Source organism: Pyxicephalus adspersus, chromosome 1 (assembly GCF_032062135.1).
Source record: "Pyxicephalus adspersus chromosome 1, UCB_Pads_2.0, whole genome shotgun sequence".
Classification (NCBI taxonomy): Eukaryota; Metazoa; Chordata; class Amphibia; order Anura; family Pyxicephalidae; genus Pyxicephalus; species Pyxicephalus adspersus.
In genome coordinates, this window is record NC_092858.1 from 103,980,219 (window position 1) to 103,998,648 (window position 18,430).

General features: G+C 39.3%; 1 protein-coding gene across 1 annotated transcript in view; it reads left to right on the top strand.

Annotated features, from left to right (window-relative positions):
• Window positions 1-8,699, top strand: part of KDM5B (lysine demethylase 5B) — a 28,089-nt gene extending 19,390 nt beyond the window's left edge. The window contains exons 17-28 of the mRNA XM_072422310.1: window positions 645-766; window positions 1,048-1,198; window positions 1,927-2,041; window positions 2,237-2,589; window positions 2,701-2,839; window positions 2,925-3,104; window positions 3,318-3,479; window positions 3,750-4,229; window positions 4,392-4,503; window positions 6,233-6,429; window positions 6,654-6,917; window positions 7,848-8,699. Of these exons, the coding sequence (XP_072278411.1) occupies window positions 645-766; window positions 1,048-1,198; window positions 1,927-2,041; window positions 2,237-2,589; window positions 2,701-2,839; window positions 2,925-3,104; window positions 3,318-3,479; window positions 3,750-4,229; window positions 4,392-4,503; window positions 6,233-6,429; window positions 6,654-6,917; window positions 7,848-7,985 (2,413 nt within the window). The 3' untranslated portion in view covers window positions 7,986-8,699. The remainder of the gene's footprint in view (window positions 1-644; window positions 767-1,047; window positions 1,199-1,926; window positions 2,042-2,236; window positions 2,590-2,700; window positions 2,840-2,924; window positions 3,105-3,317; window positions 3,480-3,749; window positions 4,230-4,391; window positions 4,504-6,232; window positions 6,430-6,653; window positions 6,918-7,847) is intronic.
• Window positions 8,700-18,430: the final 9,731 nt, after the last annotated feature.

The window sequence follows — 18,430 nt, forward strand, 5'->3', positions numbered from 1 at the left end:
TCGGTATCGGCCAATTATCGGGCGAAAATCTGCCGTGTGTACAGTCGGTCGTCGTCCGACGACCGCCCTGGCGGATCCATGGACGACGACCGATCCTAATGAAAGGGAAGGGGAGAGCGCGCAGCAGGGTGCCGCTCCGTCGCTCTCCCCCTCCCCTCTCCATAGAGCATGAACGGTGCTGTATGTACAGCATCGTTCATGCATCGTGCAGTCTTTTCTCGTTGGAAAGGATCGTGAAAGATCCTTTCCAACGAGAAAAATTGCAGGTGTGTATGCAGCTTAAGTGATTTCTGTGGCCCCACAGTGTTGAAGGAGCTGTATTTGTGTACACTGTACTTATATTTCATTAGACTGGAATAATGAGATTACAATCAGTGTTCACGTAGCACTGCCATGTAATAGAATTCATTCTTGCTGCGCACACTGCTGAAGCAGTTTTGTTAAAAACAAAGCAAAAAAAGTGTTTTCCCTAAGGGAACACTTTTATTTAAGAAAACTGATCTATATATGTACTATTTTACTAGCTGTATCAATAATCCAGGAATTCATAAGCAAAGATGATGGATGTGGTAGGTTTACTGTAGTTACTGTTAGTGTACTGAACTTGCAGTAAGATTTCTAACATTTATTTTTGCCACTGTTAGGTATCGCTATACCCTTGATGATTTATATCCCATGATGAATGCTGTGAAGTTGCGTGCAGAATCATATGATGCTTGGTCTTCTGAGGTTGTTGATGCTCTTAAATCAACAACCAATAAAAGAAGTAAGTTGAGTTGTAATGGTATTAGGCAGTTGCCTTAATTCTAATGTTTGCCCACTGACCTGTCAGTCTTACCATTTCTGCTAGTATAGAAAATAGAGGAACCTAAAGTGATACAAATACACAATAATCAATCTCACTTTTTTTTGGTATGAAAGGCTAAATTAAAAAAAAATATATTGGCTAGAGCTACTTTTCTATTAAAAACAAGAGCGTTTGTGTCCTGAAAAGATTTGTGATGTATTTATCCTAATTTTATCTCTCTTGTGCTAATCATTGTTTAGGCCTCCCCAGCCTTCGGATGCTTGTGGAAGAATCTGAATCTAAAAAGTTTCCTGATAACGACCTTTTGCGACATTTGCGTGCTGTTGTACAAGATGCAGAGAAGTGCGGAGCTCTTGCTCAGCAGCTGCTGAATGGAAAACGCCATACCAGGTTATAAAGCTTGATACGAATAAAACTAAATCTGCACTGTATAAAAATGGGCTAAATGGGACCTTTCAGGCTAATAAGTAAAAATTTTACAATTGAACATCAAAAACCTTGGCAACTACAAATATTAATTGAAAACAATACCAACTGCGATACATTCTAAAAGCTGCTGTCCTCGGCTGCTTTTGCCCTATGGATGGGGCCGCATGTGCTACAAAGCCAGATATCCCTGTCTCTTTTCCTGAAGAAGCGTATTTAATCCGTGAAACACGTCGATTCAATAAGGTGTACCTCTTTGATTGTGTAACCCGGATAGGAATTTTCTTGTGCTGTTTGTTGCACATTTTTAGGTTTTTTTATATTAATGTTTTTTAATGGTATTTAATAAAGGTATGGTTTTTGATATTCAGATGTATATTTTGTACTTATTGGTCTGAAAATAAAAAAAACATTTTTTTGAGGGAACCCCTCAGACCTCTATTGTATTATATTAGGGATGTGGCCTTATAAAAATTAACAGGGTGGCTAAATCTAATAGTGTACTTTTGATTTAGTTATGTTTGGCATTGTGCCTCCTTGTAAATATATTTTTCCAAAAGGAAATCCTCCTAAGGCATCTCAAATTGATGTCATGAACACAGGCCCCCTTTTTCCTGTTTGTCTTCTGCCATTGTTATCTAGCTTGTTTATTGTTACTAATTAGGCATATGTTATTATTATTCTTATTGCAGGTTTCGATCAGGGGGTGGAAAGTCTCAGAATCAGCTAACTGTTGCTGAGCTCAGGTCTTTTGTGAAGCAATTGCATTCTCTCCCATGTAGCATCAACCAGACACCTCAGCTCAAGGTAATAAAATTATAACAATAAAGGTATTCTCTTGCATTAAATACTACAGCCGTTGAACCTTATAATACTTGGCATAAATCATAGTAATGAATATCTACCCAAATTTATTTCATTTTTCAATCTATGATAATGTTAAGACTGACTGCTATTTTCATGTTGGTACTATTTTGAAATTTTTTTTTTTACCTCCCTAAGGATCTTTTAAGTCGTGTGGAGGAATTCCAAATGCACAGTCAGAAGCTTTTAGCAACAGATATGCCCAGAGCAAGTGACTTGCAGCAGCTTCTTGATGCCAGCTTTCAGTTTGACCTGGAATTACCCTTAGAAAGTTTGAGAGAGCGTCTGGAACAGGCCCGTTGGTTAGATGAACAACAGCAAGCCTCCCAGGATCCTACGACATTGACACTGGATGTTATGAGGAGACTTATAGATTTAGGTGTGGGCCTGGCTCCTCATCCTACTGTGGAGAAAGCAATGGCTAAGCTACAGGAACTTCTAACCATGTCAGAACATTTGGATGACCAGTGCACAAGTTTGCTCAAAGCAAGGTTAGTTGTCAGGTACATTGACTTGTGGCTTACAACATTTTCAATTGCCAGGTTAGGTGGACAAAATTAGTCGTCTTTTCTGCAACATGTAAGTATATTGGTTTCCTTTAGGCCTCGGCATAATCTAAGCTCTTTGACATCTGTCCTTCGGGAAGCTGTGTGTGTCCCTGTTTACCTTCCAAGTGTGGAGTCTTTAAAGGATGCTGTTGAGAAAGCTCAGGAATGGTTGCAGAAGGTGGAGACTTTACAGGTTGGTTTAACACTTCAAATTACATTCATAAATAATTCCACAATAAATTCATCACTGAATCCTTTTTTTTCCCCTCTCTCCAAAGACTGGGCCTAGAGTTCCTGTTCTGGACAGCTTGATTGAGCTTGTAAACCAAGGAAGAGCAATTCCTGTGCATCTTGGTCCTTTACCTCGACTTGAAGCCCTTGTCGGTGAAGTCCACTCCTGGACGGAATGTGCCACCAGCACTTTTTTAACCTCTAACTCTCCTTACACTTTGTTAGAGGTAAGTCCCAAAAAAGTTTAGAATTTGCAAGCATTTTCTGTTTCGCTTAATATTGAGCTGAGTTTTCTAGAACAATAATGCCTAAATATATATTCTGAATGGTTAGGTGGAGCCACTCAAATGTATTTTATATGTTAGGAGATTGAATACATTTCATAACCTTAATATAGAAAAGTTTGTTTCAAAATATTTTGTTTTCAAATATCTTTTTAGGTTCTTTGTCCTCGTTGTGATGTTGGTTCTCCTAGTCTAAAAAGAAAAATGAGAAAGATAAAGGAGCAGACAGCTTCAGGGGGGAAGAAGAAATACCCAAAGCCAGATGGCCTTTTGGAGCTTGAGAAAGCTCTGAATGAAAGTAAAGACACTGCTACTGCTGTAAGTGACATTTTTGACATGTATGTATGTGTCTGTCTTATTTTCAACCTTATTAGAGAGATAGAGAGACTAGAGACTGGTAGCTTTACATGGACAACTCATAGTTTGTCACTATGTCTAGGGTACCTGCTATTTTAACTCTTTGGTTTCTGATAACTCCATTAGGATGAATCTGTTCAATTCAGTCTTGTCTTTATATTTTTCAAAATATTTTATTTATGTTTCCTGAAAAAAAGTGTCTCATCATTTTCTAATTGTACATCCTAACAGATGGCAACTCTGGGTCAAGCAAGACTGCATGAGATGGAGTCCTTGCATGCCATACGCATCTCTAATGAAAATAGAATCTTGTCAAGAGAAGATCAGAATGACTGGAAAGTGTGCATATGTCAGGGAGCTCCCATGGCTCCAATGATCCAATGTGAGCTGTGCCGGGCCTGCTTCCACTCCAGCTGCATTAATGCTCCAAAGCATGGATCCCAAGTCTGGTTATGTCTACAATGTCACCGCTCAAAGAAACCACCCCTGGAAAAGATTCTCCCTTTATTGGCTTCGCTACAGCGTTTACGTGTTCGGTTACCAGAGGGTGATGCTCTTCGCTATCTTATTGAGAGGACCGTGAACTGGCAGCATCGGGCACAACATTTATTGTCTTCTGGAGAAATAAAACTGGCACAGGAAAAGATCAGCTCAAGTCAGTTCTACAACAGATGGCAAGCCACTGCTGGGCAGCTGACAGAGACTTCTAATGTAAGAGTCTGAGATACTGTAATTTTGTCTTTAAAGTGAATTTCTGCCTTATTTACCATCTACTTTATGTAGATAAATACACAACTAGACTAGTTATTTCCTGAAAAATGATTGTGTTTTGGGGAATCTGTATATATTTATTATAAGTTAACTGTTCTTCAGGTGTCACAAAGTGTTGGGGCTACATCTTTCTCTTTGCCCCATGAATGGGACAACAGGACGACATACATCACATCTCCATTTTCTCCTGGACGCAATTGTATTCCTCTAAACAGTAAGTTGTACATGTTTCCTTTCTGGTAGGTTAGACTCTCACAAAGATATTTGCTTAGCTGTATACAAAAAACACATTTGTTTGGAAGGATTATAAGGCCTTCTTTATTTTGTTATAGTAAACGCGGCCTTTAATGCTGCATAAATTGCACACCTTTTCTTCCTACATGGGTTAAGGCTCTATCCATTTTTGACTGATGATCAAAATAACTAACTTTATCAATATAACGTTATCAGAGATCACTACGAGCCTCATTATTGTGTAAATATTGTAATCTATATATCATGGGATGTTTCATGCCATCCAAATAAGCTTTGGAGCATGCACAGGTCAGTTAGGTCTTTGATATCAGGTAAAGAATTCACTAAGTCAGGACTGGGGACTAAATCATCCACTGAGAACACCTGATTTATGAAAACTAAGGGGAATACACTTCCAATTTATAAAGATTTTCTTTTCCTTTTTCGTTGCGTCCAAGCTACAATTACTGCTAATTTAATAAATTAAATCCAATACCAGGACCTCGGTAGCCAGTGGAGGCTCTGGCTATGGATTGTTGAATGGCAAAAACAGTGTTAAGTATCCCTAAAGGACAAAATGTTTTTGAGCAAACAGGCATGACTGCCCTTCAGTGTTTTTGTTTGAGACAAGGATTTTGACCTGACAGGTTTAACTTGAAATTTGTAAGTGCCAGTTCTCTAAATTTTTATTTAGTATAGGACTTCAGCTATATCTTTTTAATTGATTAGATTGTTTACAGCTGCTGACAGCAGGTCTTCTACACTGATTGAGGTAACAGGTTTTCACTGTTAAACTTGGAGACAAGCACCTGTCTGGAAAGGATTCTAGTATGTTAGCGATGCATTTCATTTTGATGCATTTGTTTTCCAAAAAAAGGTTTGAAATTAAACAAATTAATAAGTAAAATCATTCAGAAATTACTTTACCAAACGTCTGTAGAAGTCTAGAACTGCCTGAAAACACCAAAAAGCTTTGTATTAAATATGTAACAATTTTTTTTATCAGTGAAATTGCTTGTTTGTGCTTCTGTAGGAGGAAAGGTCAAGGTCTGACTTCCAAGAATATCTTAATACCAGGGAGGGGAACAGTAATAATAAGGATGCTTACTGAACACCTACACAGAAGGAGCCTTTGTCTGATCTTGTGTAAATTGGGTTCCTTAATGTTTCTTGCAGAGCTATGTTGTCCAACATACAGATACAATTTTACATTGCAATGTAGAGAAATGGTACAGGCACTTTCGGGGGGGGGGGGGGGTAATATTGGTTATTAGGACAGATTTCTGTCAATTATTTTTAGTGTGTATGATCTGGGCACAAGGTTACAAGTGTTTTCATCAGTTGAAAGACTGGGGAAAAAGTTAGAATGGATGAAAAAATATTTAGAAATTGCTCAAATCCTATCCTGAAAAAGTATTTTTTTTCCCATAATATACTTCATCTGATCTGGCTTTACAGAATCTGTGTTACATATTGATTTCTTCTGTAAATGATGCAGAGATAACAAACTTTGTGGTAAAATTGGGAAACTGTGGTGACTCACACAGGGTGTTAGTGGCAGTCGGAAAATAAGGTGCTGGCAAGTCGTCTTAACATATACAGTATATAATCTTTAGGTTGGTGTCTTTTTAATGCATAATTTATCTTTAAGACAAAGGTTGAAGGAATCGTGACACAGTAATAATTAAAGTGCCCTGTCTTCCTCTTAGGTTTGGGTGGTGAACTAGATGAGTTGCTGATGGAAGCTCAGCTTTTACAAGTCTCACTTCCAGAAGTACAAGAATTGTATCAAGTGCTTATGACCCAGCCTAGCACAACGAACCCAGAGAGCAACATACCACTCTCAGGAAAGGATCGGGGGCCCAATAGACAGCAGGGAACAGAATGGAACTTGGCACGTTCTGAGGTAATAAATTTGTTTTGGATTTAGACTTGACCATTAAATTTAGTTATTACGTTAGGCATCTGTGCAGTTGCTTGCTAACTATTTCTACAAAATAATTGAAGGTGATGTATCTAAAAGTTATCTTTTCTCATTACTATCTATGTGCAACTCCTGTTTTCATCACCAGCTGGTAAATATATTAGATGTATCACTGTAGTAAAGGTTTGTTTTTTTTTTTTTCTAAGGTTGCATACTGCCTAGCAAAGAAGGAGAGATTAGACAGCACAGAGAAGAAGCTGAAGAGGCGTCATGAGGGTACAGAAAGGAGGATGAGGAAGAAAGCAGCTCCTCGGCAAAAGAGGGTGAAAACTCTTCAGTCCAAAGGCGTATGTAGTAGAGAGCAGCGTCTTGATAGAGACAGCGATTCCCAAAGTTCTTTTACATCTGGATCCGAGGATGAAAATGCAATTTGTCCGGCAGATAATTGTATGGAACCGGAAGGAGATGAGGTGGGGATCAGGTTTTTATATGGTAATCCTGTAAATTGCATCAAACCTTTCCTAGCTTAGCTATATAGGTATGCGGGGGTGGGGAGATTGTTGTGCATTGGTCAGCAGTGCAGGAATGGCAATGACATTGTGTTTTGGCTAAGATGAAGATTCTTTCAAATCTGCTGCAAATGTTCTTGGAGATAAAGAAAAAATTAAGGCAACCATCAAACCTAAAGTTTGGTAGCTGCAAGATGTCATTATCAGTAGCTAAAGAAACCTTCCTCTCAAGGCATTCAGCTTTCCATACGCCTGGAAAGTTTGTCTACATTTCTTCTACTGCAGTGTTAAACCCAGAAATAGGCGGGTGGCAGCCCCGGTATTGTGACCCAACTCTTTAGTAATTACCAACAAACAGCCGGGTGGTTACTGAACAGTGCTGGGTGGAGCAACCAGCTTAAAAGGGCCTCGGGAGAACACTGTACTGTCATGTCCAATACTAACATTTTAAATCTTTGTTATTGCATAGATAATTGGAGCAGCATAATATATCAGTTGCCTACATTTGTTTTTTTTTGCCCTCAACCTCAAATAAAAGAAAGGCTTCGTAAGTTAAAAACTCATTCTTTCACGCTAGTCACCCAGAATGCATTCACTTGCCTAAATTGACTAGTTTGAAGTTAATGATCGTTTGTGTGTCCAGCTGCCATGCATTGTTATGCATTACCAAGCTGCCAATGGCAGCAATGCTCTTGACTGATAATATGTACTTTTTTAAATGCAGATCCCCATTTAGTCTTGTATCTGTGTTTGTAGTGTCTGTACAGAGTCACGCAAGCAGTGCAAATGTATTAGCACTGTTTGATAATTACAAAGCATTTTTTTTGCAGGATCTGCAGAATAAATGTACTCAAAGTACTTTCTAACAAGGTGACATACTTGTTTTTGCAGGTTGACTGGGTGCAATGTGATGGAAGCTGTAATCGTTGGTTTCATCAAGTGTGTGTTGGACTTTCTGCTGAAACTGCTGAGAAGGAGGATTATGTGTGTGCTCACTGCATTGACACAATTGCCTCTGCACACAAATGAAGTTCTCCCCTCAGATTTGACTGTACTGTTCTCAGAACTTCAGGATTTTTTTTCCTCTAGACACGCGCCCGGTTTCCTTTTCCGGCCCTTGATGGTGCTTTTCAGACCCTCAAAATGAATTTCTCACTCCAAGACAATTGGGATTTAGTGAACTTTGTTTTGTATATTTTACTTAACTTTGCAACTGTTACAAGTTACAGATGCGCTGGTTCTCCAGCAAAATGAGTTGTTCTAGATTGTTTTGCTGTTTGAAGATGAGCTTTCATCCCTTTCATACCTCACTGTACGGATCCATGGTCAGTGCAGTACGTTAGACAGAGTCTGAAAGAAATGTAAACGTGTGGTAAGGTACCAAAACTTTTGAGGTTTCAGTTCCATTAAATGGCACCTAGTTTGTTTTTGTCTTTAATGTAGGACATTTTTCCTGAGCAATAACTTTATTTTTTTTCTCCCTGTCATTAATTCAATATCTGAAATGAAATACTGAACCAGTTGCTCTGATTTAAGCAGCCACTGCAGTGAAGTGGGCCTTTGTACAGAATGTTGGGTTAGTAGGTGCTTAGGGCAGCCAGAGTGTTAGGCATAGCAAACTGAGCTCTGAAAGTTTCCTTAAAATCCTGTTAATTATTATTTTATGTTTGTTTTGGCTTTTCTTGTAGCTTGTATCAAATTTTGCAGTTTATATTGTGGAATAAAAATCCTTGGTTACAACAATTTATGTTTTTGGCATATTTTAGAGGTATAGCTCATTATTTACATCATCATTTACAATATTTTACCAGGGCTAAAAATAATTTGACTGGTTATAAAAGTCAAAAGGCAACTTGTATTACCTACAACATCTGCAGGTGAAATCTGGTATAGTTGCCCAACTATATACATGGCACTCTATACCACTGATTATCATTCAGATGCATGCTGGGACATTGTAAATATCAATGTGATCAGGAAATCACTGTAGCTACAGGTGTAGGGAATTGGTTGCAATCTAATTTAAATTGGGCTTAAAATGTTTTAAATACCCTGGTATTAGGGAAAATATGGGGTAAGGGTTCTGGTGCTTACTAAGTTTTAAAGATTCTCATTGACTTATCCTGACCCTATTGCTTAATTATTTTGTTAGGACATTGAAAAAGTAACTTTCCGGATCTGCATATTTTTCCTAAGTAATTTGCTTGACTACCAGGCAACAAGCATTTACAAGTGAAGAGGACAGTATTGGCTTTAGGGCTTCTTCAATGACAGATTTCAGTTATGAACAAAATTTGAAAAAACTGTGAGGAACTGAATGTGTGGCTTATGTTTTGATCCCAAATTGTGGCCAGTATGCTAGTATTTTTCAAAGGCACTCTGTAATAGTAGGTACAGGTTCCTGCATAGGGAGTCTGCGATTGAAGAAATGTAGAAGCTGTCATCATCTATTTAATAGGTTTAAAAAGATTACATATCATGTCTGTTCTCATGATGATGACTTGCTACCTAATGAGTCAATAAGTAGGAACAAGAATGTAGCCAAAAACTAAACTTGTACCCTGCAGCTTGAAGTGAAGATATATTGCCTAGGTGATGGTGATCAGGTAGGGTTCTTTTGGGACAGGGATTAAAAAAAGAGCCACAGAAAAATGGAACAAAAATGTTCCCTTTGGGGGTTATAAAGTTTTATTCGTTATAAAGTGGACCTAAACTCACACTTTCAACTTGGGTTTATGGATCACTTATCCCTAAGTTAGACTGATCTGTCTGGCTTTTACTTTTGTTTAAAGCTTCTAAACCCCCCTAACTGTCAAAGAGAACTGCTCTGACCCCTCCCCCTGGGCACTTCACCATTGCGGCCAGCTGCAAAGGCTCATTGGAGATTGACATCAGTCAAAGGGAAAAAAAGCACTAAATTTGCTGACCAATCAAAGCAATGGGAATGCTTTAGTAACTTCACATTGGAATGAAAGGGTTTTTTTTTTTATTAAGGTCACTTGGCACCACAGAAGGGAGTGACAGCGTGGATTAGGGTGACAACGGGCTTCACAAATGAGGGTCACAATACAGATTATACTGTCAATGCAGATCAAGATGACAATGAAATCCACAGATGGGGGGGGTTACAACAGGCTCCACAGCTGGAGGTGACAACACAAATTGGGGTAACATTGTGGATGAGGATGACAATGGGCTCGACTGATGATGATGAGGTCTGATATGGCAGTGGGATCGGGTCCCTGATCTGTATCTATGACATCAGCACCAACCACTCACAGAAAACACACTAGTTAGAGCAGTGGTCCCCAACCTTTTTGGTGCTCATGGACCACAAATATCATGGACTCCGGACCGCACATGTGCAGTCAGCCATGTGTCACTTAAAGAGTAAGAAACCCCCAGAGTGATGTCATGATGCCAGTGACACAACCTGCCCACCGCCCTGAGCCTGGGATGTGTACGGGAGACATGGTTCGCGGCTCTGGCCGCTGTGCCCCCCCAAGCGCGGGGTCCTTCTCCTTACCCTGCTGGGGGTGCACTGTCCTGAGCTTCCGCCCACCTGTCAGACTGGGGATGGGGACCCCTAGATTAGAGTCTGCTTGAGCAGTGAGGGAGGGCTGTGGGCAGAGAAAAAGGTCACAAGATGGAGGCTTCCATACATATGTTTATATTTTATGGATACAAGCTGCCACAACCAGTGCCACTGGTATTCCAGCGCAAGGTGAGAATAGATTTTTAATAATATGTCTGATGTTAGAGTTTAAGCCCGCTTTAACGTGGTAATAAAAAATACACTGAGATAGTAATACTGCTATTTAAAAAAAAAAAAAAAAAGCTTTAACTGATCTAACCATTATCTCATAATACCTATTTATTACTTGCTTGTCTAATTTTTGGTCATTACCAGACAGGTTATATACAAGTGTTATGCCACACTGAGCACAAGACTTGTACAAGTAATATGTGTTACAGGAGACTGTGAAACAAAGATAACTGTCACTTCGGTGGGTGGTAAGTTTGTGATATTGGTACCTAAAATGTGTGAGACCACATTGCCCAGAGCCATTAAAAAAAAAAAAAAAAAGTGGTGTGTTGGTTCCCAGCAACTTATATTTTTGTCACGAATGTATGTAATGCCATATTCAGTAAAAAAAATGATGTGCCTATATTAAATCACTAATGTTTGTATCCATGATATTTATGATATACTCAGTTATACAATACATCGTAATAAAGTATTGGAGTAAAACAGCACTAATTCCAAAGAGGTGATGGGTGTATAGAGAATAGAAATGGGAGGTAGGGCTGTAAAATTAGGACTTCTGGACAAAGTGAAGAGGGCATAAAGCGATCTGACTTGATGTTCAATGAAAGTTTTGCTGTTCGTTCAAAACTTTTAAAGGATTTCCCTGAGCTTTTAACCTTGGCAACCCACAAATTATGTCTTTATTCACTTTTGCTGTTTTGGACTGGGTAATGAAAAGAATTGTGATGGAAATTGAATATAACTCTTGAAGTGGCAGTTGAAAACTGTTTTCTGTTGATTCACATTACAGTTTTACCTGATCACTTACAAATAGCAAATGACTGAAACTTGATTGCAGAATATGACTGAATGCTTAGAAAAAAAAACTTTGCAGTGTATGGCCAGCATTTGGGCAAAGCTTTATGGGCTATTTTTTTTTTTTCTTAAAAAAACACTAATCATCCGTTCTAGTTCTTGACTGTTTTCCAGCACATTCATGACAAGCGAGGTTAAAACTGTTGAGCAGAGGGAAACTAACAAAGTAACTGCATTGGGACCCTTATATGTACAGATACACCCTAAAAGCCACTGTGGATGACTAGATTGAACACTGACAAAGAAACTGTTAGGTCCCAGCCTGTCTCTGATTGCCTATGTTGGGTCTTCATTCTGATTTTTTAGAGTACAATGCAGAGCCCAAGAATACAATGTTGTGCTGTTCTTGCTTGCACAGGGCCTTCTGGACCTTTAGCTTGTTTCTGATGTCCACTTTTTGGTTACCTCTGTCCGTCTGATTCTCACCTGCTATTAGCTATCCAGATTCTTTGGGTGTCTAAAGTTTTGCTTTTAGCCTTTGTGTTACCCTACTGACAATGCTATGGGTGCCCAGCCTAGATCACAGTGCTTTCAGCATGTCTACTGAAGTCATGATGAGTTTTGCTCCTAAAGTCTTTAGTAGTGTCTGGTGTGGCTGCATACTCTGACCACAAAGTGTGGTGCAATAGCAAAAATTCTTGCATAAAAGGTGTGTTATTACACCTTTTAAAATAAATAATCTTTTTGAAATTGCAGCAGGGTTTTATAATTTCTTTTTTTATCTACAAAACAAAAACATTTTCTGGTGCTTTTTATGATAAAGCTGCCAGAACTTTTTGTGTTAGAATGTATGCTGGCCTAGGGAATCAAAACTGAATTTATGATTGAGTGGCGATATGTCTCTATATCAGACTTTCCTATAACAGGCCTCGGCTGCAGAGATCAGTTGAGTTGTTTGATAAATTTACTCCTGAGAACTCAATCTGCTTTTCTTCTCAAATAGACTGATTGGCGGCTGTTGATACAGTGTGTACCATTCCAAAACTAGAGGGTCAGCTTTGAAACCAGAGTTTTTGAGACAATTTGTCTCATTGGGTAGAGCACTTTGTTAAACCTGGTTTTTAAGGGATGTATTGTTTCACAGACTATTGATAAAATCATTAAAGTTGCTATTGGTGGTAACAACGGCATATATCTTCATCAGGAATTTAAAGTAAAGTAAATTACTTCCTAGTCTGACTTCAACAAGCATGTTGTAACAATGCAGTTGCATTTTAGAAAATTCATGTATACATATTACGATCAAATTTATTCTCTCGATCAATTGACATCTGTTTCATAGGACATGGTTTGTTTTAGCCAGAGACAAAAATAAGTCTCTCCTAGAAGCGTGTTCTCTAAGCTGCATTTGCTAGTGCATGCTGTACTAGCAAGTGAAGCTTGTTTGAGCATCTGCTCTCTCAAGCAGATGACTCTCTGATCCATGTGTTTTAGGTGTATTTCAAAATTCTTCTGCTGTTGAACACGTCTTTACGAACTATTAGTAATCAAGGTGTACCATACCCATTGCAATGACACCTAACACCTCCATATTGTGTTTTGAGGAAGAACAAAAACATACACTTTTCACTTCCTGATAAACAGCATCTAATTCACCTAAGTCTTGTGGGTTTTTTTTTTTGTTTTTTTTTCTAAATCAATCTGCATTTAATATTAGAAATTGATGCCAAAATTTGTAATCGTATATCTTGTTTTTTGACTAAAGATATAAATGAATACAGAAAAAAATTGCAAATTTTTGGCTACAGAATAAATTTGGCCAAACTGAAGTACACACTGCCACAGTTCACCTTGGGGTGGGTTATAAAAGCAGCAGCTCTATGGACATCACCAGCAAGGAATTTAAATGTTCAGCATGGTTTTTAATAAACCTGTGTCAGATGCTTTATGGCAAAAAACTACAGAGGTGACTCAATATGTTCATAACATAAGCATGCAAGAAAATAAAGTCTAAGAAGGGGACATGATTCTGTGACCTTGAGCACATCTTCCTAAAGCTAAAGTTACCTGCAAGTACGTCCACTATGTATGGGAACCTCCTTAGGATAAAGGAAAGTATATAAATTATCATTAAGGTGTAAAAAGGACATAACTTATCTTCATAAAAAATTAGCTTGCAAGGTAAGGCTGCCAAATCTAAGAACCTCCTTCCTGAGGTTATTCCACAAGAAAAGCAACCTTTTCTGACATTGTTACCAATGGTGTTTAATGATTTGGTGATTTCCATGAGTTCAAGATTACAGGCTGTCATTGCCAGCAAAGGGTTTTCAACCAAGTATTAGAAATGAACATTTTATTTTCAGCTTTTTAATTTGTCCAATTACTTTTGAGCCCCTGAAATAAAGTGATTGTGTAAAAAAAAAAAAAAGGCTTTATTTCCTCACATTTTTATGGTATCTTTTTTTTCAATCCACAGAATTAAAGCTGAAAGTCTGCAGTTCAACTGCATCTGAGTTGTTTCATTTAAAATTAATTGTGGTAATGTACAGAACCAAAAAAGTTGTCTCTAAATATATATTTTTTTATATAAAAATGGAGACATTTCAACCAAACTTGCCATACATATGACTGAGACTCATGTGAGTGCACTATTCATTTTTGCACAGCGCTGTGCTATATGTCAGAGCTATATTTGGATGCATGGAGACATTTCAACCAAACTTGCTATGTTCCACCATCACTCGGAAACGCATCGAGACATTTAACTCTTTTACAAGTTACTGGCCTGTAATAATGCCTTCGGGAAAATGTAAGGCTATTGGCCGACAGCAGTCGAAGGCAAAAAAATAAAAAAAACACTGTAGACAAGAAAATCACTATAGCTTCATTTGATTCCTATTTCTGTACAATATAGGATTGCAATAAATAAATACCCGGGCAACGCCGGGTAATTGGCTAGTAACGTATATAAACTGTAGCTTTTCAACAACCGGGTTGTTGGGTTAGCGCTGACTCAGATCTCCTCTCTGCGAGATAGAAGTCCTCACAGCATCTAACAGTTTTCTGGTGTCAGTAAGTGGGATCCTATTTATTAGGAAAGGGAAGTAGAGAATTTTATTTTTCTCTATTTGCTGTCCTAGTGTCAGGATTGCCAGAAATTTAGGGCTTAGGTAGCCAAGGAGGGATAGATAGAATTGCGTGCGTTCACTGTATTTTTTACCAGTTTATAGGACTGTAATCTTGCAGAGACGTGATCTAAAACATAGGGGGTTCTTCTTTTTGTGTATATTTTCTGTGATTTTTTGTGCTTGGCTTTTTTGCTTTTGGTGTGTGTAAACACTTACTCAGGAAAGCCATGGGCAATTCCCAAGGTAAGGGGGAAGGACCCTGGTGCACCTGAACTCACAAAGGTGAGATACAAACCAGCTTGTGATGTTCCAAGATCTGCTGCAAAGAAAACTCCAGAGGAGCCAAAACCCCTTATGGGTGAGACACCTAAAACATTTGTCATGAGTAGCTGGTGCTTTTTACACAGACCCATGGGTGGATAATATAGCAGGCTGGACAGAGGGAATGAAATGTAATAGCCCCTTCCTCAGAGAGGGAGCCTTTGATCAATTCCACCTTAAAATGATTAAGGGCTTATGCCTAGGGGATAAGGATGCCTTCCTGTCACTGATAGCGGGGAGGGGAGGAAAACAGAAGGATAAATACAAGGGACGAGGCCTTCGAACGCTAGGGAGAGGTAAACGGTCACCCCCTACGGACACCCTAACTTAGCCCTGACTCCTGACAGTATGAACATCCCCTAAAGTTGCGAATATTCATACACTGGAACCTGGGCCCTAGTAGCCCTGAATTGGCCTAGGAATAGTGACTGGGCTTAAAACTACTGGTTCCTTCTCTGATGAAAGAACCAGTGTCTCCCTGAGGCCTAGTAACAACCAAAGAACAACAAAACACCGTAAGTAGACTTATCTTAAATGGCAAATGGAGGAGCAGGAACCCTAAAGAGGACAACACACCAGCTCTTCCACATCCCAGAAGTGAATATCAACGGCATAGCATGAAGTGTGAGGCCAGACTAAATGGAGAAGCAGTAATGACCACCAGCTGCACCTGATACAAGGGGTGTGGTCATTACAAACAACAACACAGAAACAAGTAAAAATAAAGAGACTGTCAGATAACCTCACGTGTAGCTTGTCTCACAGATCTTCTAACCTCAGTCACGGAAGGGACCGTGACACTTCCCTTACTATGGGGTCAATCCACAATGGGACATGAAATATGTCAGAATGTGCCAAAATGTGGTTACAATGAGCCACTTATTTTAAATTATTGATTCAGATGTTAAGCAGCCCCCTCATTATACAGCCTTATATCCCATCTTAAGTAAAGACTTGGAAGAAGAAGATTATGTTGCTTGTCTAACAGAGCAGCAGGAGGGGGGCAGAAACCAGTTAGATCCTATGGCCCCAGCCCCTGTCGTTCCATCCTCTCCTGTTGATCCAGCTGTGCCTGATAGCACCACAAGTTCACATGCATCTTGTGATGCTGCAGTAAGCTCCCAAAGTGTTTTTTCACCCATAACCACGTGAAGCGGTGCAAGGCTGAGCCCCCGTTATAAATATGCCATTCCTTTCTGTGGGTAATCAAATGATAATAAAAACCTTTAGATCCAATAACATGCAATGCCAGTGTAGACCTATTATATCCCCTTATAATACTCCCATAAACCCTGTACCTAAACAGGACGGTACTTATCATTTTGTACAAGACCTTCAGACAATCAATGATTTGATAATTCTAATCCCTGTCATCACCTGTCATGCCAGACATAAACACCACCATAAACACCATCCTCACATCCATCCCTGCCATGGCTAATTATTTCTCTGTCTTTGACTTAGCTAATGCTTTCCATTCCTGTTGATCCTGACACAGCTATTGCTTGCCTTCACTTTTCAAGACAACAATATACTTGGATGGGCTTGCTACATTCTCCTAAGGCTTTTTCTGATGTAATTTTTCATGTTCTTCAAGGCTGGCACCCAAGCCATGGTACAGTTTTATTACAATATGCCGAGGATTTGATGCTGTGTGGTCAAGGGTCTGAGGCTGTTATACAAGACACTATTTCACTTTTACAATATTTGTCTGATGCTGGCTTAAAGGTTTCACGTCAAAAGATTCAGTTTGTTCAACCCACAGTTCAATATATTTGAACTGTTTTTTAATATCTTTTTTAATATCTAAGGGTATGAGGGGGCCCTCACCAGAATGTGTTGGAGCTATATGCAATCTGCCTGTACCTGTTACAAAGAAAACAAATGTTGTAATTTTTGTGTTGTTAGTCAGACAATGGGCCTGCCTGATTAATCAGAGGCGACGGTGGTATGCTAAAGAAGATTGTGAGACCATGGTGGCGGTGGTAGCACAAGAGCATAGAGGCAAACGCTCTGTGGCTTATTTTTCTAAGGTGCCGCCACCTGTTGTCCAAGGCATGCTGATCTGCCTCAGGTCACTGGCTGCCATTGCAATGGCTGTGGAAATGTCTAACACCATAACTTTAGGACATCCTACAAGTAAACTCTTCACATTCTGTTCTTATGCTTCTGAAACATTTTTTTACTCAACATCTCACAGCACATTGATTATCAGGGTATGAGCACATACTGACAGGGACCCAGTACTTACCCATTAATTTTTGTGGATGGCTCTTGCAACCGTCCCTCTGAGGGCCAATATATGTCAGGTCATGCTGTAGTGGAACTACCTGATAGTCCATGAGTCATCCTCCCTCGTTGTTAACTCAGCACAAGCAGCAGAGCTCATCGCCCTTACAAGAGCATGTCTCCTACTTACAGGACAGGATGTAAACATTTACACTGATTCCTGCTATGCTTTAGGGGTTGTCCATGATTTTGGAGCTATCTGGTCCCACAGAGGTTTTGTTACAACAGATGGCAAACCTATTGCTCATGCCCAGCTGATTGCTTCAGGCTTGGAGGCCATACAGGACCCATACGCTGTGGCAGTTATCAAGTGAAGGGGTATAAGTGCCAGGAGACTTAGAGCAGATACAAGTTGCTCAATTAATAAGGATATTGAACAGCAATCTTGGTTCACAGGAACCAACACATCTGTTCAAGCCAGGAGACCGTGTCTTAGTCCAGGAACTAAACAGACACAAAATACTGACGCCTCCTTTTGAACCCCCAGTGGTTGCACTGGCAGTGACCCGGACAGCTGTCCTCACTGATTATTCCCATCTGGATCCACGCATCAAGAGTTAAGAGGACCACTCAACACCCTCATACCCTCAACACCCGAGGAGGCAAACCAAGAAGAAGAAGGAACACAGTAACAGTAAAAATGTTACATCACTGGTTGTGGAAACAAAACTTGTGCTTGTTTGGAACGACAGTCAACTTTTGTATTGTCTTGTCCACCACTTCCTGTGTGTATGAACCTGAACTTCACCCATGGTGTACATTTGGGAACAACCAGACAAGTCTCCTGGGACACAACCAACTAAGAGGGATGCTTTTGAGCACCTTTATTTGACAAATTTAGACACTATAATATGGATACATATTGCAACACAGATGTTTAATTACTCACATTTTTGTTTATCTGAAATGCATAGCACTAAGGGTATACGCACATCTTGCCTTATTTTTGTGTCTTCTCCAGCACGTGTTTTTTTAGAAGGTTTTAGTAGTACATGCAATGATTCTGCTGTTATTCTAAATGATATACGGACACTATTTAACCCTTATTACTTCTGTAAAAAATTGTAAGTCCTTTGACAAAGAACAAGCAAATATGTTCTCCATGATAACACATGATATCACCCTTGGGGAGGTATGCTACATAATGACCTGTGATAAATCACTTATTCATA